Source organism: Mauremys mutica, chromosome 3 (assembly GCF_020497125.1).
Source record: "Mauremys mutica isolate MM-2020 ecotype Southern chromosome 3, ASM2049712v1, whole genome shotgun sequence".
Taxonomy (NCBI): Eukaryota; Metazoa; Chordata; order Testudines; family Geoemydidae; genus Mauremys; species Mauremys mutica.
The window spans coordinates 8427659-8453572 of record NC_059074.1 but is presented as its reverse complement, the minus strand read 5'-3'; the positions used below and the strand labels follow the sequence as shown (position 1 = coordinate 8453572).

At 50.5% G+C, this 25914-nt stretch overlaps 1 protein-coding gene across 1 annotated transcript; it reads left to right on the top strand.

Annotated features, from left to right (window-relative positions):
* Positions 1 to 25741, top strand: PNOC (prepronociceptin). The gene is made up of 2 exons (XM_045008619.1): positions 1 to 141; positions 25175 to 25741. Exons 1-2 carry the CDS (start codon positions 16 to 18, stop codon positions 25739 to 25741), a joined length of 693 nt encoding a protein of 230 aa, XP_044864554.1. The 5' UTR covers positions 1 to 15.
* The last annotated feature ends 173 nt before the right edge of the window (positions 25742 to 25914 follow it).

The window sequence follows — 25914 nt, the reverse complement described above, 5'->3', positions numbered from 1 at the left end:
CTTGCAACTGCCACCATGGGGGCTCTGCTGTGGGATCTCTTGCTACTGTGCTTGTTTGCCCACGTGCTCAGCGACTGTCAGAGGGACTGCCTGAGCTGCAACAGACACTTGTACAACCAACAGGACAACTTCAATGTTCTCGTAAGTCCGTCAAGGCCATAGCCTCACTCACTCTCCAGCGATTGACATGCAGCTGTCCCAGGTGCATCAGTAAGGCTGCCCTGTCCCGATGTCACTGGCATTAGGAATAGATAACACAGGCAATCACCTAGAGCCACATCAGGAGGTGGGGGGGGCAGTAGAATTGGTTAAGTGCTTCACTGAACTAAATGCGCCCTTCTATCCCTCTTTGTTTGTTTGTTTGAAATATACCAGGGTCATCTTGTACCCCATAGTGAGATCCCCACCTGCACCCAACCACTCCAGAATCCTTTATTCCTTTGCATTAGCAGCCAGAGCAGCCCCATGCAAAGGATTCTCGGGAACATTTGGAAGTAAGGGGGGGGGATCAGATCTGTCCATCACCGAGGGCTTCCAGTGATGGACCTGGGGGCTGCTTTGCAGGAAGCTATATTATCTACGAATGTGTCAGACATCCAGCTATATTTTTATGGCTGCAGATTAACATGATCAATGGCTAGTGCAGGGGTGGCCAACCTGGGGCTCCTTGTATAGGCACCGACTCCTGGGCTGGAGCTACAGGCGCCAACTTTCCAATGTGCCAGGGGGGGTGCTCACTGCTCAGCCCCTGGCTCTGCCCCCACTCCACCCCTTCCCTCCCCCTCCCACAGAGCCTCTTGCATGCCACGAAACAGCTGATGGGGAGGTGCAGGGAGGGAGGGGGAGGTGCTGATTGGCGGGGCTGCCGGTAGTAGGTGGGAGGTGCTGGGAGCAGGGGAGCTGATGTGGGGGCTGCTGACATATCACTGTGGCTCTTTGGCAATGTACATTGGTAAATTCTTGCTCCTTCTCAGGCTCAGGTTGGCCACCCCTGGGCTAGAGGGACAGTCAAGTAAATACAAAGCATAGAAACAAGGGGCCTGATTCTGAGCTAGCTTGCCCTGGTGTAAATCAGGAGTAATCCTATTGAAGTTAATGGAGTTACACCAGTGTAAAACTAGAATAGCACAGTAGTGAATCAGGTCCACCCTCCCCGTCTCTGAATTTGTTAGAAGCCCTGGGAGGCACCTCAAAGCTGGGATCCTCTGTGGGACCCGTATGTTTGGCACAGCATACCTATTACATAGCACCGTGTGCAGCTATTGTATTATATGCATGGCTAGCAAGGGTCAAGGCCTCCATTTTAGGAGCAGCAGGTCACAAGTTCTCACCCAGCTGTCACCTGTGTGCAGGTCAATTAGACACCGAGAGGTCTTATTTCCAGCAACGATCCTAGAATTTCCGAGAACGATTACACTAGGACGCTTGCTTCTTGGACTTTCGACACTACAGCAATGGGTGCATTACACATAACGCAGAAAGACAGGCTTGCTGGGGCTGTGGACACACCAGTGGGCAGTTTCAGTCTGATATGTTGAGAGCGCCCATGGTAATCAGAAAGCTGAGATCTTGGTGGTGTCAGCTTCCCACTCCCCAAACTAGGGTTGCCGGGTGTCTGGTTTTCAACTGGAGAGTCCAGTCGAAAAGGGAACCTGGCCAGACACTAAAAGTTTGGCTGCCGACAGTAACTGGCCTCTGCCACCAGGGGGCAGGAAGAGCAGCAGCTGCTGCTGGAGCCTGGAGGAGCACTCAGGAAAGGCTCAGGTGGAGGGAGGTACTGGAGGCTCCCGCGTCCTGCCCCGAGCGCGGCTCTGCCTGCCCCACTTACCCCCACCCCAACCCCCAGGGCCCGGCTCTCCCTCCCCCATCTTGCCCCAGTTACTCACCCCTGGAGCCCAGCTCTCTCTCCAGTGTCCTGCCCCAGTCACCTCTAGAGCCCTGCTCAGCTGGCAGTGGGATGGTGGTGGAGAGAGCAGTGAGTGATGGGGGCGGGAGGAAGAGGAGCAGGGGTGGGGCCTCGGGGGAAGAGGCAGAGCAGGGGGGCGGGAGAGGTTCCAGTGCTTCCGGTTTTCACAAATGAGAAAGTTGACCACCCTACCCCAAAACAACCTCTAGGCCCAAGCTGCTCATAGATACAATCTGAGCCATTTCCTGATGTGACTTTGTCCTGAGGGCAAAAGAGTTGTTCGAAGTGTCAACCCTCGAGTCAGCCCAGACAGAGACAAGACTGTTGGGAGTGATCGCACCTGGATCACTGCTGGCTTGAACCAAACATTTCACTGCTGTCCCCCTATTCTACTGCAGCTTTAAGCCCAAAGAGAAGAATGGGCCTGCTTTTCTTCTTCTTTGCATCCCCTTCTCTCTCTCTAGCACAGTGTTAGGCAAGGAGTCCTGACCGGTTTTATTGGCAACAATGTGTTTGAAAGGCCTTGTCTGGCTCTACACATTTCTGTTGAAGTTTACGACTCACGAGAGGTACCACGGAATGCACCGGGCAAAGGAACGGAAAACCCGGCTCATAAAAAAACAGTCTCAGTAACCGCACCCAGGAGATGGGCTCCTGCAGTTTGCCTAGGGAGTTACAGCTGGGTTCAAGGAGAGTCAGGATTTGATTCATGTCTGGTGCATATTAATAGTCAATGGGAAGTGGCTGATAGAATGCCAATCTGTATGGGTCACAGAATATCAGGGTTGGAAGGGACCTCAGGAGGTATCTAGTCCAACCCCCTGCTCAAAGCAGAACCAATCCCCAACAGGACCTCTCAAGGACTGAACTCATAAGCCTGGGTTTAGCAGACCAATGCTCAAACCACTGAGCTATCCCTCAGTAGCAGCTTCTACGCCTTGGTGTCCTGTGCAGAGGAAGAATTTCCAGGGATTTGTATTTACACTGGAAGAGGTGGATAAAAGGCCTGAAATCAACCCCCACCCCATTACAGGGTTTAGGTGGCAGAGCTGGGAGATCTAATGCACCAGCTTTACCATGTCTCTGACTTCAGACTGACACAGTCTGCTAGCAAATCTGCTGCACTGCGAGTCCTGATCCACAAACACTCATGTTCAGGGCTGGCTTTAGATGCCTCCTGGTGTCAACTGATTGAAGTGTCAGGAAAAGGATTTACAAAGTTGGTCACACGAATCTGGCCACATGATGATGACAGATTAGGCCCAATGAATCCTATTGCTGAATGCATATTGGCCACCCCAGGTATCTAGTGGTTAGTGCTCTTATCTGTACAACTGTTTAGTCTTCTGCTACCGGTGTCAGTGAGGGGTCGTGCAGGAAGCCTGCTCAGCTTAACAGGGACCGCTCTGAAGAGCCAGTTATTCATATTGATTTTAGAGTCCAATCTGCCTTCCCACTCCAGGCTAGGGCTGGACAAGGGTTACAGTAAGGGAGGTGTGGGGATACCCAGCTAAAAGCCGAGGGAGAAATGTCCCTCTTCTACCAGGGTTAAGGGAGCAGAACTCCCCACAGGTCCATCTCAGCTCTAGTAGGGTTTCCCATCCTTATTCTGCCTCTTTCATACAAACCCTGCGCACTGCCGCTAGAAGTGCTAAATACCCAGAGAGAAGCAGTTTGTGTGTGATGTCCAGGCTCAGCTGTGTAAATCCAAAAGGTCTAGATCATTCTTCATTATTTGGATGACTGGGAGGGCTAGAAGCCCCAGTCATAAACCAGGACCCTTTGGCAAGGACCTGTACAAACCTAGAATAAAGAGACAGTCCCTGAGCTTCCGAAAGGGGACAAAGGTTCAGATGAGCAGCCAAAAGTTTGGCTGACACTGCGGAGACGATCACTCCTCCTGTTGTAAATGTTCTGGGGTTAACTAGAGGACTTCAGATTCCAGGGCTGTCAAGCTAGCAGTAAGTGCATTCCGAATGGAAACTTTTAATTGGAAAGGAATGAATCTGCATGTCAGACTCGACTCCCCGACCCCAACAGACATGAGGCTTGGGAGCTGGCGCGTAACTTTATAATCTAGTCTTTAGACACATTTTCAGAAACAGTGCTAAGCTTTGCTAGTCTCCTGAGTCACACCCAATCTAACTTGTCTCAACAACTCATCCCTGTTGCCAGCTGTTTGTCCCTCAGGACTCAGCCTTACACGTACAAATGAAAACTGTCTTTCTCAAGACCAGCGAGGCTCACTGTGCCGATACATGGCAACGTTCTGATCTGATTCGACATATACACTGATTAATGAGCACTACTTTGTTCTGAGCATCTCCTGATGCAGATCATACATGTGGAGAGGGGCAGAGCAGGACTGGAAGGATAGGAAAAAGGACATTTCTATCCTCCCTATCCTATGATGGAAATGAAGGGCCTGATCCTGAGAGGTGATGAGTAGCTGCATCTGCCCTGGAAGTCAGTAGGATCTGCATTTGCTTACGACTCTCCGGATCAGGCCCTAGCTTCCCTAGGGAAGTTTGCGTCTCTAGATCAGTATCTTCTCATTCCTTGGTTATCACTGCTACGATCTTTCTAGCCTGTTGTGCAGGAAAATGAGACTTGCCTTCAGCACTTGATTAAAGAGCACACAGGCATGAGAGCCATTAGAGACTCTGGCCAGTACTTTTTCACAGTTCATAATGCTTTCTTTTCCTCTCTATTGATCCTCTGTGACAGCCTTGGTAGGCGACTTTCTTTCCCTATTGTTCTTTTCTACTTGGTATATATTGATTTCCCCTCCCCTTTCTATTTCTTAACAAGCCCAAGCCAATATATCACTGCAGTGTTTTACTTGCGTTTGTCATGGTGACAAGTCCTGAGTCACTTGGGTACATTTCACAGGATGCATCTTCTGCACTGAATGCCCTGCAGGATCCATCACCCTGCAGCAGATGGGCCAGATTTGACCTGCAGGAGGCACCTTCTGCATCAACAAACCTCCTATAAATGTTCTGCAGAAGTTAATTCCTATTGTGGGGGGTCTTTCTAGGGACCCTTAGTGCACCCGTTAGCTGCAGGAGTGGGAAGCAGTATGGCCCAATGGGTAGGGCACTACCCTAGGTCTTGCATTCCTGTCCTGGCTCTGCCATTAACTTGCCAAGTGACCTTGAACAAATCATTCTCAGTGCCCATGTTTCCCCAATTGTAGAATGGGAATAATAATGCTTAGATGATTACCAGATACTATGGTGATGGGCACAGTGTAATTGCCAAGCTATAGCCAACCAAGACATCAGCTGATCATGGTGCCCCCACATCACCCATCTTCCAAACCTTTCAAATCTTTGCATTAGGTTTATGTTTTGTAAGTGTGATTCTGGCCAGTGCCGACCTGGAAAGGCCCAGGGAGGGATGGGTAGAGATGGTTGGGATGGTGGGGAATGCACTGCACTTCCCTGGGTATACCTACACTGTAAAGAAAAACCCATGGCAGTGAGTCTCAGAGCCCAAGTCAATTGACTCAGGCTCGTGCTTCAGGGCTAAAAATAACAGCATAGATGTTCCCACTTTAGCTGGATACTAGGCTCTGAAATCCACCCCATGGGGAGGGACTCAAAGCCCGGGGTTCCAGCCCAAATGGGAGCATCTACACTAGTATTTTTAGCCCCATAGTGCGATCCCCACAAGCCCCAGTCACTTGACCTGGGCTCTGAAACTTGGTACCGTGGGTTTTTCTTTGCAGTGTAGACATACCCTCTGAGCTGGCTGGCTCTGTTTGCCAAGAGAAGACTCATCATAAAGTGCACATGGATTGTCTTTTAACATGTGTGGATTTTACAGCTCTCTAATGAGAGAATTATTGTGTGCAATGCATTCCAGTAGCACCAGGAGGCCACAGCGAAGATCAGGGCCTACTGCACAGGTGCCTGTCGAGTTAGATAGTGAGTTCTTCAGAGCAGGGTCTATCCCAAAGAGTTTACAACCCAAATAGATACAGACAAAGGAAGCATCTTTGTCCCCATTCTATAGATAAGGAACAGAGGTGAAGTAACTTGCCCAAAGCCACAAAGATTCTATGTCAGAACAAATGACTCACCCCATAATTCCCAAGCTCTCTCCCAAGGCCTTCACCACAAAACCAGTCTTCCTCTCTATTCTCCTGCTTAAAAAAACATGGATTGACGGTTGACTTTTTCAGTCTGCACTCTTTTAGACCTGGAGAGCAGCAACAGGGTCTTTAATACCTCATACAGCTTAACCGCTCTCAGGGATGAGTGTGGTATAAAAACCTAGATAGACAGAACAGTGTAACCGGCAGTAGAATAAAACTTAGTATGCAGGAGTCAGGCACAGCTCTTGGATCAACTACATAAGCATTCAGCTCAGTCTGAACCTGCTCAGACTTCTGGAGACATCAAGTTCACACAGGACTTGCTCAGAGGTACTCAGTCCCGTACTGGTAATTGATCTCTCTCCTAAGTCACACAGTGTAAATCCAAATGACCCACTGATGTCAATGGAGTTACTCTAGTTTGTCACGAGTGTAATGAGAATTTGACTTAATTACATTTGTAGCTCTTCACTTGTTGTTACTAATCCTATCACTCAACCTACTAGACTGCAATGGTTCTCAAACTTATTTGATCAGGCCCCCTTCTTTGTGTCTGTAGTCATTTATGTCCCCTCCCCAAGAACATCTATCACCACCCAGCTCTGAAGGCAGAGCTGAGAGCAGGAGCAGCTGCCTGGGTGCCCAGCTCTGAAAGCAGCACTGTGCCAGCAGCAGCACAAAAGGGTGGCAATGTGAAAAGTGAAATTTGTCAATATCACTTTTCACAGCAGACTTAGCACCCCGTTGCCACGCTTACTTCTGCATTGCTGCTGCCACCTGGAGCTGACCAGGTGAGGGATTGGGGGTGAGGAGATCCTGAGGCTGGGCTACCTCCCAGTGAGGCATTACAGGGGAGAGGAGAACCCAGGTGTACTGAAAGCTGGAGCTCTTTAAAAAAAATGGACACAGCTCGTGCTTCCCTTGACACATTCCTGCGCCTCCCTTGGGCGGTCCGCCCCATAGTTCGAGAACCGCTGTACTAAAGCAGGGGTCCTTAATCTTTTCTGAATCGCACCCCACCATAGAATTATTTTTTTTTAAACTTAGAGCCCCATCTCTTTTTACAACAGCAAAAATGATACTGCTACATTACCATGTACTCCTCAGACAAGGCACCCAAACTACCCTAACTGCCCCCTGAGATGCCAGCCTATCTTATTCACATGTCGAGTCTTGAAATTGTGTATTGCAGGATATTAGCTTTATAACTTCTCATACATAGCTCTGGTAGTCAATGTGCTGCTTTGGCACCACGGCAACCGTTTCCTTTTTCATACAAGTGCTCTACCTTCATGATCTGACCAAATAAAGTTTGCATAGAGAGACATGTTAGCCATGTGTCTAACGACACTTGGAGAGCTGGCCACCTGATTCAGCAGGTTATGCTGAGCACCAGCTGAATCATAGGACTGGAAGGGACCTTGAGAGGCCATCTAGTCCAGTCCCCTGCGCTCATGATGGGACTAAGTATTATCTAAACCATCCCTAACAGGTGTTTGTCTAACCCGCTCTTAAAAATCTCCAATGATGGAGATTGCACAACCTCCCTCAGCAATTTATTCCAGTGCTTAGTTATCGCAACAGTTAGGAAGTTTTTCCTAATGTCCAACCTAAACCTCCCTTGCTGCACCTTAAGCCCATTGCTTCTTGTCCGATCCTCAGAGGTCAATGAGAACTTTCCTCCCTCCTTGTAACAACCTTTTATGTAGTTTTAAACTTTTATGTCCCCCCTCAGTCTTCTCTTCTCCAGACTAAACAAACCCAATTTTTTCAATCTTCCCTCAAAGGTCATATTTTCTAGACCTTTAATCATTTTTGTTGCTCTTCTCTGGACTTTCTCCAATTTGTCCACATCTCTCCTGAAATGTGGCACCCAGAACTCGACACAATTCTCCCATTGAGGCCTAATCAATGCTAAGTAGAGCGGAATAATTACTTCTCACCAGTGATGAGCTGCCAAAATTTTAACAACCGGTTCCCTATAAAAAGTTCTGATTTAAGGGGGGAAAGCAGGGGAGGGGCCGGGGCAGGCGGAGACATACTTGTGGGGCCGGAGGCCCCTGCAGGGCCTGGGGCAAATTGCCCCACTTGCCCCCCCCCAGCAGCCCTAGAGCTTGCAGCCCCCCCTCCCCCTTTACCTTGCTGGCAGCTCAAAGCAACTCCGGAGCTCAGCTGAGCTGCCCAGCTGGTGCCGGTGGCTGTCCACGCTGCAGCTGGGGGGAAGGGCTGGGGGAGCCTCAGCCTCCCCAGCTGGGAATCCTGGGAGCAACAGGATGGTCCAGCCCATGGACTGGAGTTCTTTGCCCACCCCCTGGCCCTTTAACAACTGGTTCACCATGGAGATCTAATTTTAGCAAGCGGTTCTTGGGAACCTGTGGGAACCGGCTCCAGCTTACCACTGCTTCTCATGTCTCGATTACAACATACCTGCTAATACATCCCAGCACGATGTTTGCTTTTTTTGCAGCAGTGATCCACTATGACCCCCAGATCCCTTTCCGCAGTACTCCTTCCTAGGCAGTCATTTCTCATTTTGTATGTGTGCAAATGATTGTTCCTTCATAAGTTGAGTACTTTGCGTTTGTCCTTATTGAATTTCATCTTACTGATGTCAGACCATTTCTCCAGTTTGTTCAGATCATTTTGAATTTTAATCCCACTCTCCAAAGCACTTGCAGCGCCTCCCATCTTGGTTTTGTCCACACACTTTATAAGTGTCCTCTCTATGCCAGTGGTTTTCAAACTTTTTGTATTGGTGACCCCTTTCACACAGCAAGCATCTCAGTGTGACTTCCCCCGATCCATTAAAAATGGGAGGGGTAATTTAATTTAATGGGGGCTGGGAACTGTCAGTCCCAAGGAGTTGACAGCTCGTGAACCACCTTGTGACCTCCTGAGGGGTCATGACCCCCAGTTTGAGAACCCTAGCGCTATGCCATTATCTAAATCATTGATGAAGATATTGAACAGAACCAGACCCACCACTGATTCTTGTGAGACCCCCACTTGATAGGCCCTTCCAGCTTGATTGTGAACCACTGATAACTACTCTCAGGGAACGGTTTTCCAACCAGTTATGCACCCATCTTATAGTAGCTCCATCTAGCTTATATTTCCCTAGTTTGTTTATGAGACGATCACGCTAGACAATATAAAAAGCCTTACTAAAGTCAAGATATACACATCTACTGCTCCCCCCGCCCCATCCACAAGACTTGTTACTCTGACAAAGAAAGCTATTAGGTTGGTTTAACATGATTTGTTCTTGACAAATCCATGCTGACTGTTACCTATCACCTTATTATCTTCTAGGTGTGGACTGATGTGGAGAAAGTAAATAAGGAAGTGTTATTTACTCCTCCTCATAACACAAGAACTAGGGGTCACTAAATGAAATTAATAGGCAGCCGGTTTAAAATAAACAAAAGGCAGTATTTCTTCACACAATGCACAGTCAGCCTGTGGAACTCCTTGCCAGAGGATGTTGTGAAGGCCAAGACGATAACAGAGTTCAAAAAAGAACTAGATAAATTCATGGAGGATATTGGCTATTAGCCATAATGGTCCAGGATGGTGTCCCTAGCCCAGGGGTGGGCAAACTTTTTGGGGCGAGGGCCACATCTGGGTGAGGAAATTGTATGCAGGGCCGGGGCAGGGGGGGTGGAGTGCGGGATGTGGAGGAAGGGGCTCAGGACAAGGGATTGGGGCAGAGAAGGGGTGCAGAGTGTAAGAGGGGGCTCAGGGAAGGGGGTTGGGGTACAGGAGGGGTGCGGAGTGCAGGACGGGGCTCAGGGCAGGGAGTTGGGGTGCACGGGGTGCAGGGTGCAGCAGGGAGCTCAGGGCAGGTGGTTGGAATGCACAGGAGTGCAGAAAGGGGCTCAGGGCAGGGAGTTGGGTGCAGGAGGGGTGCGAGGTACAGGCAGAGGGCTTAGGGCAGGAAGTTGGGGGGCAGGGGGCAGGAGGGGTTTGAGCTCCAGCCCGGTGCCGCTTACCTAAAGTGGCTCCGGGGTGGCAGTGGCGCACACCAGGGCCAGGGCAGGCTCCCTGCATGCCTGCCCTGTCCCCACGCCACTCCAGGAAGTGCTGCGGCCCCTGGGTGGGCGGGGGGCAGAGGGCTCTGCGTGCGCACATGGAGCCCTTTGCCTCCCGGCCCGGGGGCTGCTTCTGAGAGCAGCGCCGGGCCCGCAGCACCACCAGGGGTAATCCCGCGGGCCGGATCCAAAGCCCTGAAGGGCCGGATCCGGCCCGCGGGCCATAGTTTGCCCATCCCTGCCCTAGCCTCTGTTTGCCAGAAGGTGGGAATGGGTGACAGGGGATGGATCACTTGATGATTATCTGTTCTGTTCATTCCCTCTGAAGCACCTGGCATTGGCCACTGTCAGAAGACAGGATACTGGGCTAGATGGAAATTTGGTCTGACCCAGTATGTCTGTTCTTATGTTTGCAAATTGATTACTTAATTATTTGCTCCATTATCTATCCAGGTTCTGAAGTTAAGATGACTGGTCTGTAATTCCCCAAGTTGTCCTTATTCCCCTTCTTATAGATGGGCATTATATTTTCCCTTTTCCAGTCCTCTGGAATCTCACTCATCTTCCATGACTTTTTAAAGATAATCACTAATGGCTCACATATCTCCTCAGTCAGCTCCTTGAGTATTCTAGGATGTATTTCATCAGGCCCTGGTGACTTGAAGACATCTAACTTCTCTAAGCCCTGGTCTACACACAGCCCCTGGTTCGAACTAGGGTACGCGAATTCAGCTACGTGAATAACGTAGCTGAATTCGAACTACCCTAGTTCGAATGACTTACCGTCCAGACGCCGCGGAAGCGAACTCCGCGGCTCCAAGGTCGACTCCGGCAACTCCTCCTGCCGCGGTGGAGTACCGGAGTCGACCGCGGCGCTTCCGGAGTTCGAACTATCGCGTCTAGATCAGACGCGATAGTTCGAACTCCAAGAAGTCGAACTCGCCGCGTCGACCCGGCGGGTAAGTATAGACGTGGCCTAAGTAATTTTTAACTTGTTCTTTCCCTATTTTAGTCTCAGATCCTACCTCATTTTAATTGGCATTCACTATGTTAGACGTCCAATCGTTATTAACCTTTTTGGTGAAAATTGAAACAAAAAAGTCAGTTAGCACTTCTGCCATTTCCATATTTTCTGTTATTGTTTCCCCGCCTCATTGAGTAACGGGCCTACCCTGTCCTTGGTCTTTCTCTTGCTTCTAATGTATTTGTACTGAGTATCCTCAGCACCTTGAAGGATCAGGCTCTTAATAAGGTGTGGGGAATGACTGCCTTCTGTGTCTAAGTAACAATTTGTAAACCGCTTTGGTGTGTGCAATGTATGACTTTAAGGAAGGTTGTGAAGTGGCTTAGCCACTGTATGATTACGATTGTTTTTTTCACTGACAAATGAAACTCTTTGTTGTGGCTGGAGAAGGTGGTCTGAGTTCCCTACACTCAGGGCACAGCTGCAGGGATAGAGCTGAAGTCATTAGAGTGCCTAGTTTGAGAAATGCAGCCTGAATTCTATGCCAGGTCTCAACACCACTAACTCAAATCTGACCTGGTTCACTGCACTCCCCTAAAGTTTGATGTCCCCCAGTTGAGAACGTAGAGCACAACAGTCCCCCAGTTACAGGTACCTCCTTCTGTATGTACTACCACAGGACATGCACTGCAAATGACTTGGTCCCAGGACGGTTTATATTCTACACCAGAGGTGGGCAAACTACGGCCCTCGGGACACGTCTGGCCCATGGGACCATCCTGCTCAGCCCCTGAGCTCCCGTCCAGGGACGTTAGCTCTCGGCCCCTCCCCTGCTGTCCCGTCCCCCCGCAGCAACGCTGCCGCACGGGCAGCAGGGCTGCGAGCTTCTGCTACCCTGAGCGGCATGGTAAAGGGGTGGGGGCAGGAGGTCATGGGGGGCAGTTAGGGGACAGGGAGTGGTTGGATGGGGTGGAGGTTCTCGGGGGCGGTCAGGGGATGGGGAGCGGGGGGGTGGATAGGGGGTGGGGTCCCGGGAGGGGACAGTCAGGAGACAAGCAGGGGGGTTGGATCGGGAGTGCGGTCCCGGGGGCGGTTAGGGGCAGGGGTCCCGGGAGGGGGCAGTCAGGGGACAAGGAGCAGGGGGGGGTTGGATGGGTCGGGAGGTCTGAAGGGGGCAGTCAGAGGGCGGGAAGTGGGAGGGGGCAGTCAGAGGGCAGGGGCCAGGCTGTCTGGGGAGGCACAGCCTTCCCGACCTGGCCCTCCATACCGTTTTGCAACCCCGAGGTGGCCCTCAGGCCAAAAAGTTTGCCCACCCCTGCTCTACACCAAGCCCTTGATTCGTTCTGAGGGCACGTCTACATTTAAAATGCTGCATCGGCACCGCTGCACCGCTGCAGCACTTTAACGAAGACACTCCTGCTGGCTGACTTGGTCTCCGAGAGGAGCCTTTGGAACCCCTACAGCTCTCGACTCCCCACCTCCAATTTCCCTATAAAGGAGAACAGACAGTGAACACAGCTGATGCATCATTACAGTTAGATTTGAACACCCATCGCTATCTCATGCTGCGCTCTCCGGCGGTCTCTGCGCTTCAGCACTATGACTAATCCCTGCCGTAACATGCTGCACCTTCAACAGCCCTTCGAGAGCTCTGCAGAAGCTGCTGCTGTGCTTGGGAGCAGCGCCGTGATGGCCTCGCAGCGAGGGATTGTGCAGATGGTCACTTTCTGGCTCAGTAGCCCGGGCCATCACTAGGGAAGATGAATGAATACATGCACTGGAAGAATCCGCATTAGCAGCTGGTGTCGCGAGTGGCCCCTGGCAGGCAGCTAAACTAATGGGTATTTGGAGCAGGAGGGAGGGTGGCAAATGAGTAAAAGAATGGAATGGATGGGGAAGTAAATAAGAACTAGAAGGTGATAAAGAAAGTCTGTTCCTATGATCCTGTAGCTCACTTATCATGGTAACTAATATAGGGCCAATGACTTCAAGGGGACCAGGATCAGGACCATAATCTGCCCAGGAGGTTGCTCTCCCGTTCTGTATTAATAGCAATAATTTGCAAATCAGCTCCTATAAACCCCCATTTCCATATGCTCAGATTTCTGACAAGTTCCCAGCTCAGGCTAAGAGTCAAGACTCAAAAGATGTATTGTTTTTTTCCTTTTTAAAGTTAGAGCAAAGTCTCTCCAGTCCCTTTTTTTATTGTGAAAAATTATTTTCCTATAGCTGGTTCTAGCCCCCACGCCACCATTTTTTCACAGAACTACCTCAAAAGGCTGAAACTTGAACCATGCTCAGTTATTCCCGTCTCTGCTTTCCCAGGCGTATCAGGTCTTCTCTGTGTCAGTAAGCAGCTTATCCATAAGCTCGTCAGGGCAGCTCCTCTTATTGCTGTGTCTCGTGCAGCACCGAGCGTGTAGTTGGAGCTCCCTTTTATAGGAATTGGGGAAACTGATCCAGGCTACCTGTTCTGTAGCGTGACTAGATCAGATTCAGATCTCAGTCACACTTGGACTTAACTACTGAAGTCAAAGGAGTCATCCGGTGTAAGCAAGGTCAGGCTTTTCCCTGAGGAATACAGACAAGTTCTGTTTTGGAGAGGATCTGGTTCTGTCCAGTCTCTCAGCTATACTTTTTGCTGGTGCAATAGTAGTGAGGACTGTCTCCTTAGCCTTAAAGGCCAAGAAGGTTACAGAGTTTAATATCAAGGATGACAGGTAGTTAGATCTGATGCCCGTTGAGTACCGATAGTTGTCCATGTTGGGAATATTTCCAGGCAAGATCAAGGAAAGTGAGACGTAGGCAAGAGCTCAGACTTCCTGCTGGCTCGTGATTCTGGGACACTGGGTGGTATCCGGTACAGTCTCACATTTTGTCTCAAGCCAGATGCAAGCTGAGCACTGAAGAAGAGCCTTTTACATTATGACAGACTTGATTTGCCCGGCAAGGAGCTAAGTTTCTTGTTCCACTTGAGAGCATGGCAGGATGGACATGAGTGATAGCTGGCATGCAGCCACTGGCAACCATGACCAGTAAAATGTTGGTGAGTAGTGGCATTGGAAATAATTGCTTCAGGAAGGGAGATGACTGTTTGGTGGTGGGCCAGTGTGTGACACAGACAATAGCAGAGGATGACTTGAATCAGGAGGCTCAGGTACCACCGTGATAGGCACGGTAGACTTAGAAAGAGGATTTGGTTTTGACAGCGATAACTTTATACTGGATCCCTATAGTTTCTAAGCATCAGCCAACTAATTCTCATTCAGCCTCATGGGCAGGTGAAGCCCCGCACAACATTTTGAAAACTTAGGAGTAGTTTTTCAGTGTTGTGACCTAATTGGCTGGCTGGTTAAGACTTCTTAATGATGTCACAGCCAGCTTCAGATCCCCCAAAGTTATGGGCATGACCTCAAGCCCTTCATCATCATCATATCAACTTGCTGTCAGTGTGAGGCAGGAATTTGGGGTGAGGTGGAAAGGGCTGGAAAGAGAAACTCTGTGGAGCAAGTCTAGCTGGCAAATGTAGATGAGCTGTTCAGTCTGGCTCACTCTGAGCCAGATCCACACCTGGTGTAAACCAATTCACAGCTAAGGATCTACCATTATGGCTCTGGGAAATTAAAAACAAAGGGGTGTTAGAAACTGGGAGTAGGGGAGTGGATCTGGCATTCATTGGGACAGTCCCAACCCCTATCTCCCACTCCCATTCCAACCCCTGGCAGTGTCACTGTGTCAGCCCTAATCAGTAGGTGCCTGTGTGCATCTGGAAGGCAGCACCAAGAACAAGTTAAAGAGAGGGACAGAGACAAGAGAACCCTGACAAGGGCCTCTCACTCCAATAGAGCTCCACTGAACCCTCCTGAGGAAGCCATATGTAGCATGTACTGTTCCTAATGTGGACACAGATCAGTGCCTAAAGAGCAAGTGGAAACCCATTTGCAAGTATGCTTGAGTGGCAACAAAGGAGTTTCATTATCTTTTATTGGAAATGAAGCGTTAAAAATTACACCTGCTCTCATTCTAACAGAAAAGAGTCGGGGGGCAGCAGGGTGGAGGAAGGAGACACAGATGTCATTCCCGCTCCCCGCACCCATCAGCTCAATCAATATCATTCAGGGCCTTTATTTCTGCTCACTGGCTTGGAAGTGAAGCTGCGGCGCATTATGGGGAGGCGCAGTTGATAGTGTCTTTTAGCTGATTTGCTAAACTGAGCGTTAGCATGATCTTTGTGGGGAAGTGATGCTCTACGTGCTGTCCTCGGTGCGTGTGCGGCATGGTCAGGTTTAAAGCAAATCTCCCTGCAAAAGCCCCAGACCTACAGCTTCAAAAGACACTGATCTCTGCCATTTGAGCTAAAGGAAAGGATCCATTAGCTCCAGAAAGACCTTTATATTCTTCCCAAGCTCCAGCTAGCCAATAGACAGCAAGATGCACCAAAACTTGGGGGCCAGATTTTCAAAAGAATTCAGCACCCATAATTGGGGCCAGATTTTCCAGACAGCTCAGCTCCTGTCAGGCATCGAAATAATGGGCCAGAATTACTGAACAGTCAAGTATGTTAGATGTTGCACTCCTCTGAAAGTCTGGCCCTAAGCATCACAATAGGAGCTCAGCGCTTTCAGAAGTCTGGGCCATGGTTCCAAATCCTACTACCAATGAAGTCAGTTGGCATTCATGTAATGGGCATTTTTTGCCAGAGGACTGAGCCCTAAACTATCCCTCACAAACACACTGTAAGCAAGCAAACTTATTAATGATCTATTTTCTTCAAACACAGCTAGTGCATGGGCTTGCAAGGAGAGGTGACTATAAAAAGTTTGACGGGATAGTGTAGTAATAACCGGTCTGCACTAGAGGGAGACAAAGGAATGTTAGACTTTATTTTTTCTTTTCAAATCTAGGTATTTATTGCCCAGTAAGTCAGTTTGACTGATTTTCTTCAAACTTTGCAGGAACAGTCCTTTGTTTCAGACTAAATATGGCACTTTTTAGTTCAAAGGAATTTTCCAAAGCTGTAGGATGTTAAAAATAGGATTTTATAACAGAAGCTGGTTGCAACTAACTACTGTATGGACAGGCTGCTCCCTTTTCATAATACCCATATAACAAGGGTGGGCCTTTCCTGCGTTTGTAAAGCACTTTGGGTTCCCCAGAAGCAAGATGCTATAGAAATGCCAGACTAACACGGCTACCACTCTGAACACTGACCAGAGTAAAACTACACCACCACATAGTAGTCACAGTGAAAGAGCTCCCTCAAGTGGCATAAAGTTCACCAACAGGTCTATACTTACCTCTGAAGAGAGCGTTCACAACTCAGGATAGATCTTACCAGGAGTGCTGAGAATAGCATTCCATACTCCCAGGGCCCTCTGTTTTAATGTAAGGTTTTCTCCCCATTGTGAGATATACAAAAGAGGTGGTCACAACCAAGACTCCAGGTCCAGACACCCCTGGACTTTGGGAAGACAGGCCCATGAGCTATATCTTTAATAAACCTACAGGTTTCTAATATGGGTGTGGTTTGGCAGGGCACTGGCAGGCACAGACTTTGTCTCCCCAAACGCAGCCCCACTGGCCTGACTGCAGCTGCCCCCCCCAAATATAGAAGTCAAACTACACCTATGGTTTCTAAGGGTAGTCCCCTCCTACCGTGCCCCAATCTGGAGTCCCTGATTCCGCCCCCCCTTGGTTACTCTCAGACCCTCTCCCTTCCCCTTAGGACCAACGGGCTCTGGGTCCAGGTGATGGGTGCCCTCACCTAAAGGCAGGTGTACACAGGGCTAATACCCCATGACCTCTTAGATAAAACTAACACAGCAAATCTAAACCACATCAAAACAACAACAGTTTGCACCCTGGAACAGGAAAGGGGGTCATTAAGGGAGGAGAAAGGAACAGGAGACAGAGCTAGGGATGATGACTAAAAGCTGCAAGCAATATCACGATACCAGTACATAAGAAAATAAGAATGGCCAGGGCCGTCCTTAGGATTTCTGGTGCCCTAGGCGAGATTATTAAACTGGTGCCCCTGTGCCTGATCTGCTCTTAGCAACACAAATATAAGCATACAGTATTGGAAAACTTGCCACATTCACGTTATTAAAACCAGTTTAACTTAATTAAGCACACTGTAATGCTGATGCACTAGCACTAAAGAAGTAGCACTATAGAAAAAATTCTGATTTGACAGAATGATGCAAATATAATTTTTTTTATTTGTCAAAATTTTATTGGAAATTTATATGAAGAGGTATTGAAACAAAGATTTGTTTTTAATTAAAAGCAATCTTTCTGGCTTTTTTGGCTGCAAAATCAGTTTAATAAGATGGGTTTCCAAACAATGGGAAAATATAACCCTAGTTTTACTGCTAGGTAAAGCACAAAGTGACCAAAATGAAGTCAGCACAGAATCATCTCATCTAGATTAAGGTAGCACAGAAATGTTACAGAAGTCCTATTGTACCTTATTTTTGTTTGGAAAACATTAGCAATAGCAGCACATTCATATGATAAAATACATGATAAATCACTGCCTCTAAAGTTCCATCAAAAACTGACATTTTCACAGCTCTAGCATGATCTGCTGTTCAGATTCTTCACAAGGAAGTGTCCCTGGCCTTTTTAACTCATATTAACTATGTATTTACTTTATGAAAGTTGAAGAAAACATTGTGAAAATGTAAAACATTGGCTGCCCAACTTCTGGGCTGGCAAAAGCTATACTGACTCACAGGAAACAAAAAAAAGCAGGAGAATCTTAGTACAACATATGGTCAGTCTATACCAGGAGTCGGCAACCTTTCAGAAGTGGTGTGCCAAGTTCACTATAATTTAAGGTTTCTCGTGCCAGTAATACATTTTAACGTTTGTAGAAGGTCTCTCTCTATGTCTATATTATATAAATAAACTATTGTTATTATCTGAGGTCCTGGCCACTGGTCCTGCTCAGGCCACTGCCAGCTGAGTAAATGAAACCCCAGACCGGCAGCGGGCTGAGTGGGACTGGTGGCTGGAACCCTAGACAAGGATCCCAGGCCCGCTGCTGGTCTGGGGTTCTGACCACCAACTCCTGCCAGCCAGGATCCCAGCTGCCAAACCCCCTCAGCCTGCTACCAGCCTGGGATTCTGCTCACCCAGGCTGGCAGGAGGCAGAAGCTGGCGGCTGGGCTCCTGACTGGCAAGGGGCTGGCAGCTGGAACCCCGGAGTAGCAGTAGGCTGAGTGCTGCCGGCACCCCAGACTGGCAGCAGACTGAGCCACTCAACCCTCCACCGGCCCTGCTCAGCCCGCCACCAGCCCATTCAGACCGCTGCCGGCCTGGGGTTCCTTGGGGGTCCCCAGGCCAGCAGCGGGTGCTGAGTGGGGCTGGTGACCGGTATCCCAGCTGGCAATAGGGCAGCAGCCGGAACCCCAGAGCAGTGATGGGCTGAGCCGCTCAGCCTGCCGCTGCGTACCATCAAAAATCAGCTCACCTGCCACCTTTGGCACGTGTGCCATAGGTTGCTGACCCCTGCTTTATACACTAGTAAGGAGATGAGCATATTACAGTTGTTGGAGGGCTCTAATCAGGAGTAACAGGCTATAGGAAAGTCAGTCAACATTTTTTTGTTTCTCTGATGAAAACTGGCCCACTCCCTGCCTCAAACCAAACCTGTCACTAATAATTGTCAACAACTTAATTTTCTGTTTTTGGCTAAGATATTGATTTAAAAAAAAAATATTGAAATTGGATTCAGGATTGTTAGCAAGAATTTTTGGCAAACAAATTTTGTTAAATGACAATCTAAATGGCAACACAGTACTGCATTCATGCTTGGCTCACCCCCCAGCCTGCTGGTCCAACAGCTGCAGTAGACCCCAAAATCCACCTCTTGGGGTGCAGAGTGGCAACAGCAGCAGCAAACCCTCAGGTCCAATCACACGCCAATGGGCACCACCACCAGCCTTACGGACCATGGTGAAGTTAGCACAGCATCTGATCTCAGGGACAGGTCACCCATGGAGCCACAGCAGCTCATCCTGCCCTGTGCAGCTCCCCCTGGATGAGATGGATCGCTGGCAGCTGCCAGCCCAGGGGAGAGGCGCTCCCCAGCTAGGGTGCCCAGATCCAGATGTCCTGATTTTATAGGGCCAGTCCCGATATTTGGGGCTTTGTCTTATATAGGCACCAATTACCCCCACCTAGAGTGACCAGACAGCAAGTGTGAAAAATCAGGAGGGGGGGGAGTAAAAGGAGCCTATATAAGAAAAAGACCCCAAAATTGGGACTGGCCCTATAAAATAGGGATATCTGCTCACCCTACCCCAACCCCCTGTCCTGATTTTTCACACATCTGGCTAACCCCAGCCCAGCCCTGTGTGACATTCCAATGCTGGCCGAGGAAGTGAGTTACTTTCACTTTCATTCCTCAGCAGGCAGGCAGCCAGCCTCCTCCCCCCACCTACCCCCCAGCACCTCACCCAACCCAGCCCTGACGGAGGGGAGGGAGGAGAGAGAGAGGGATGCTCCTGGGGAGGAGGGAGAAAGGAGGGGGTGCTCCATGGGGCAGGGCGGGAGAAGAATGGATGTTATGGGGGACAACAAAGGATTCTGGTTCCAGAGCCGCAGAGCCTGCCTCACCTCACCTCAGCGGGGGGGAAAGAGTCACACTCACAGGTGAGCTCCTTCCCCAACCCCTACCCCCTCCCCTTCCCAGAGAATCCAGCAGCCAATCCCCTCCCTCAGACTGTGCTGCATTCGGCTCTCTCTAGGACCCAGCAGCCCTGCTCTTACATGCTCCACTGCTTCCCGTCTGTCCAGGCTCCCGGCAGAGTGGTGCCCCCAGACCTAGTGGTGCCCTAGGCGGCTGCCTATTCTGCCTATGCCTAAGGACGGCCCTGAGAATGGCCCTACCGGGTCAGACCAAAGGTCCATTTAGCCCAGTATCCTGTCTACCAACAGTGGCCAGTGCCAGGTGCCCCAGAAGGAATGAACAGAACAGGGAATCATCAAGTGATCCATCCTCTGTCGCTTATTCCCAGCTTCTGGCAAACAGAGGTTAGGGACACCATTCCTGCTCATCCTGGCTAATAGCCATTGATGGACCTGTCCTCCATGAATTCATCTAGTTCTGTTTGGAACTCTGTTATGGTCTTGGCCTTCACAACATTCTCTGGCAAGGAGTTCCACAGGTTGACTGTGCGTTGTGTGAAGAAATACTGCCTTTTATTTGTTTTAAACCTGCTGCCTATTCATTTCATTTGGTGACCCCTAGATCTTGTGTTACGAGAAGTAGTAAACAACACTTCCTTATCTACTTTCTCTACACTAGTCATGATTTTATAGACCTCAATCATATCTCCCTTTAGCCGTCTCTTTTCCAAGCTGAAAAGTCCCAGTCTTATTAATCTCTCCTCATACGGAAGCTGTTTCATACCCCTAATCATTTTTGTTGCCCTTTTCTGAACCTCTTTCAGTTCCAATACATCTTTTTTGAGACAGGGCAACCACATCTGCACACGGTATTCAAGATATGGGCTTTAAATAGAGGCAACGTGATATGTTTTGTCCTATTATCTATCCCTTTCTTAATGATTCCCAGCGGTATTAGAAGAGAAGCCCCGCCTCCCCCAAAGGCCACCCCCAGCCAGATCAAGAGAGCTATTTGAGGGGCAGGTAGCTATCACTGTCTGAACTGCAGGCAGGTTCCGCATGCAGCTGGTTGATGTCCCAGTTGAATCAAGCCCTGGCTGACTCCTGGCTTCCAGAGCAGAGAGTGGCCTATGGGCTCTCTGAGGTAGACTCAGGCCCTCTGACTGGGACAGTCAGAAAACGGCTCCCTCTCCATGCGGCGGTGGAGGTTAAGAATCACCCCCACCTTCTCCTCTGGGTCTCTCTTGCTCTGGTCATGAGGTCCCTTGGATAGTACCTCCCAGGGGAAACCCAAGTTGCCAATCACACTTCTGGTGTGTCCACTCTCCAGCCCAGGAAGATAGTCTCTGTGCGGCCCTGCTCCCTGTGCGAGCTACATCTCTGGAACTCCCAAACTGGCAGGGTCTACACCAGGGGTCTCAAACTCAAATGACCCCGAGGGCCGCATGAGGACTAGTGCATTGGCCCGAGGGCCGCATCACTGACACGCCCCCTTGCTGCCCCTGGCCCCACCCCCAATCCACCCCTTCCATGAGGCCCCGCCCCTGCCCTGTCTCTTCTCCACCTCCTCCCCTAAGCGCGCGGCTCCCCGCTCCTCCCCCCTCCCTCCTGGAAAGTGCTAAGCGCCACCAACAGCTGTTTGGTGGCTTGGCGGCGGGACACTTAGGCGGCGGGTCCCGGAACAGAAGGGGCCCCCCACCGCCGAAGACCGGGCTGCGCTTCGGCGGCGGCGGGTCCCTCTTTTCCCCACCCCGGCCGGTCCCGCTTCCCTCCCCCACCCCCCGGCCCGGCCCGGCGCGGCCCCGGCGGGTCTCGCTTCCCTCCCCCACCCCCCGGCCCGGCCCAGCCCCGGCGGGTCTCGCTTCCCTCCCCCACCCCCCGGCCTGGCCCCGGCCCCGGCGGGTCTCGCTTCCCTTCCCCCCCCCCCCACGGCCCGGCCCCGGCCCCGGCGGGTCCCGCTTCCCACCCAGGCCCCGGCCCGGGCCCGGCGGCTCCCGCTTCCCCCCCCTTACTCGAGCGCGTCTCCGGCGAGGCCTGAGCTCCGTCCCGCTCAGAGCCGCGTGGTGAGGGGGCGGGGCTGTGAGCTCCACGCCGAGCGCAGCGCTCAGCCCAGAGCTCCCAGCCCCGCCCCCTCCCCACGCGGCTCGGAGCGGGGCGGGGCTCAGGCGCTCGGACGGAGACTCGGCGCTCTATGCGCCGAGGCTCCAGAAGAGGGGCGGAGGCGGGAGCCTCCGCTTTTCTCTTGGGGGCCCCTGCAGAGCCCGGGGCCCGGGGCAAATTGCCCCCTTTGCCCCCCCCTCTGGGCGGCCCTGGGGAGCTCCGCGGGCCGCAGGGAAGAGCTCCGCGGGCCGCATGTTTGAGACCCCTGGTCTACACACATTGTTTAGTTTGATCCGATCTGTTGCTGCAACAAGTGCGTCATTTTGGCCCAGCCTGCGTCACACAAACAACTTTGGTGAGGACCAAATCGGTTTCTCTCTGAAGATAACAAAAAAATACTATTTTCCCCTGGACCAGTTTTCCCCGTTGGCTGGTTTTAGTCATCAGCGCGAGGCTTGCTAACCATGACTAACAGCAAAAGCTGTGGCCACATGACCCGTCGTTTGATCCGCATCCCAGCCTGGGGAGAACTAGGTCTGATAAAAGGAGGAAGGATGTGGATGATGCCTGGATTAAGGACAGAGCCGTAATAAGCAGAGGGAGAGTGGAACAGAAGCACAAACTTCAAAGGGAAACGTGAATCATTTTCACCGATGAGTGGATATTGTTTTTTGATGCAGTTGCTGTCTGCTTCCTCAATAGAGGATCCACAGATAAGTCCTTGCGAAAGGGGGGTGAAGTGAACAGTCTTGAGGATCAGTTTGGATAATTAATACATTGTGCATTTCTAGAAGGCATTGCATTTCTGTGCCTCTTTTCAATCCAGGGGAATCCATAGTGCTTTACAAGCATTAACTGCCCCCGGATAGGCAAGTATCATTCTGAGCTGATGGATGAGCAAACGGAGACATGGCAAAGTGACTTGCCCAAGGTCACACAGTGAGACAGTGTCTGAGAACCCATACTTGACCTATTGGAATCTCTCAGATCAACTAAATTTGGGATGGAAGCATCTCAGGGTCAGACTCATAAAAATAACCAGCAATGTTAGGTCAGACATCCCACGTGTGTATTTCAGCATCTTTAATAGTGGGGATGCTAGAACCAGAGACCAGAAGGTCTTTAAACAAATGAAAGCTAAGGGGGAGGGAGCAGGTCCAACGCTCAGAAAAGGATCAGTTCAGGTTTGAGTTAGTTCTGATTTTGGGTGAGCTAGTTCACCCAGTGGGAAAATCGAGCTCTGTGTCTGAGCCCAGATACAATTACCCCGACGGGTGCAGTATGATAATTCCCACATCAGGTTTGAATGTTGTCTGTGAATCCTCTACTCTACACAGACAGTTCAGTGCTGCCAAGCAGCCAAACCAGAGAAAGGAAGGACAAACCTGAAGGGTGTTAACTATACAATTTCCAAACATGCTTCAGAGACAGGATTACAGGGCTGGCAAGACAGCCCCATTGTGAGCACTATGCTTTCCCCTCAGATCTTTTAGCCAGTTACACAAGGCTAATTAAATGCCATTCTGCAGGTCAGAGGGGCTGTTGTGCAGTATTATAACCTCAGTATTACACAGCTGCAGGCAGTTTACAGGCTGCTGTAATCTGACAGTTGGGATGAGCATGAATGGGATCTAGGGGTGTGTGTGTGTGTGTGTGTGTGTGCGTGTGTGCGTGCGCGCAACCTTTTACAGCTGTAGCTGACAGAATGTATTTTGCCAGGAGGCTGAAACAAAAAATTTCTTTCAAAATGTCCTCCCAGCAGAAGAGTGCATTTAATGCACACACTCTGTATTTTAAATGCTGCTGTTATGAACTGGATTAAACCTTGTGATGGGTAAAATTAAAACCTCATTGAAACTGATGTGCGAATTCACCCTTCGTTTAAAATAGCTGTGAAGCATTTCGGGTGTGGCCCCTTAACTAAAGCCTAAGAGAGCCCACCCAGGAGTTCCTTGACTGAGTGGGAGGAAGGGTTTTGCTGAGTATTGGTTGTGGGGGGGGGGGTGTTCATGTGTAGGCAGAACACACAGAAACTGAGAACAGCAGGGTTGCCCAGAGCAGGGGGGTAAGTGGGGCAATTTGCCCCAGGCCCCCACGAGAGTTTTTTGGGGCCCCTGGAGCGGGGTCCTTCACTTGCTCCGGGGGCCCTGGAAAACTCTTGCGGGGCCCAGGCCCCCGGAGCTTCTTCCACTCCGGGTCTTCGGCGACAGTTCGGCGGTGGGGAGTCCTTCCACTCCGGGTCTTCGGCGGTGGGGAGTCCTTCCACTCCGGGACCCGCCGCCGAAGTGCCCCAAAGACCCGGGGCGGGGGGGGTCCTTCCACCCCGGGACCCACCGCCGAAGTGCTGGGTCTTCAGCGGCAATTCAGTGGCGGGGGGCCCCCTGCCACCAAAGGCGCCAGGCCCCCTGAATCCTCTGGGCGGCCCTGAGAACAGACAGAACAAAGAAAAAGCCCAGCAGTAGTCGGTGAGCAAAGTGTAACCCTGGAAAAAGCTAGAGTGTGCACAGCTCCTTTTTTTCCATGGTTCCTACTGCGTTTGGGGAAGCAGGACCTTGTACGTTCCTTGTAAATAAACAAGATTGCATCAAAGCTAAATACCAGACTCCATCCATTTCTGCTTCCAGCTAGAACATCCCCATGACTTAGGGTGACTAGACAGCAAGTGTGAAAGACGGGGGCTGGGGAATAACAGGTGCCTATACAAGACAACCCCCCAAATATCAGGACTGTCCCTATAAAATCGGGATAGCTGGTCACCCTATTATGGCCCCAAAATGTAACTAGTTGCTCAGGTCAAACAAGAAGCAATACTACGTCATGGGCCTGACAAAGTCAGGCCATTCCTCTGACGTGCAGAACTCCACGTGTACCAAAGATAGCTCTGCCTGCAGGACAGGGAATTAGCATAATTACCTGCTTCAATTAATCCTTATTCTGTGCGGCCCTTTTCAAACATCTTGGGATTATTGGTTCCCTAGCAGTTTAGGCAGAATCCTGGAAAGACTCTGTGCTGCCTTGGCCAGATCTGTACAATGGGCTACAGCTATTAATTGCTGGCTAACAAACAGCCAGGTTGGGAAACCAAGTGTAACACTGACAGACCCTGGTTGGTGGCTGCTGGGATTGAACCTGGGACCTCTGGAGCTAAATGCACAGGCTTCTACTGCATGAGCTAAAAGCCATACGGCTGTTAGCAGGCTCATTAATCTCTCTCTCTTTCGTTAAGTGGTCTCAGGGCCACAAGATGGGACAGAACACCACACCCAGAAGGTTACACAAGCTCACATTGGTGAGCAATTGTCACTGAGGGCTTAAGTAGGGCTTGTAGCAGAGCAGAGACCTTGTACTAGTGTTCTGCAGGAAGTTACTTCCACTCGCTGGAGAAAAGGCTCAATGGCCGATTGAATGCCACCTTGTTTTGTTCCTCTCTGCAGGTCTGCATCATGGAGTGCGAAGGGAAGGCCTTTTCGAGTACCACCTGGGAGCTTTGCACCAAAGTGGCTGGGAAGTCATCCATACAGGTGAGCGCTGACAGCCTGGAAGAAGATTCCTACCAGCCCTTAGAGATGGACGATAGTGGCCTGTTCAGAGGCAGCCGGAAGCACTTCAATGACCTCACCAAAGTGGTGGATCTTAGCAAAATGGAAGGTGAGAAGAGAGTTTCCAAGGTGAGCAGCCTGATCCGCCAGCGGGAGGTGGACGAGGGTGTCAGCAATGGGAGTGAGACCCCGCTGGGTGACTTCCAAGAGCAGCCCAAGGATATTTCCAAGCGGCTCGGTGGCTTCCTCAAAGGAAAGTACAGTTACAGGCAGGTGCTGGAGCCCCCCGTGCAAGGGGTGCAGAAGCGGTACGGGGGCTTCATTGGGGTCAGAAAGTCGGCCCGGAAGTGGAACAACCAGAAGAGGTTTAGCGAGTTCTTGAAGCAGTACCTGGGCATGTCACCGCGCTCCAGCGAGTACGATAGCTTCACCAATGACCTGAATGAACAGAACGAGATCTAACCGGAAACTCTGTTTCATGTCACTGACACATAGTGAATCGGTTTAAGTCTGCCATGGCCAAAGAAGTCAACCCCTTCCCTGATCCCAAAGAGCCTGTGTTAGGAATGGTTCACCAGGCACAACCGGATTCATTGCTGCTCAGAGTCAAGGGGGGGAAGCCGCGTGGTGGTGGT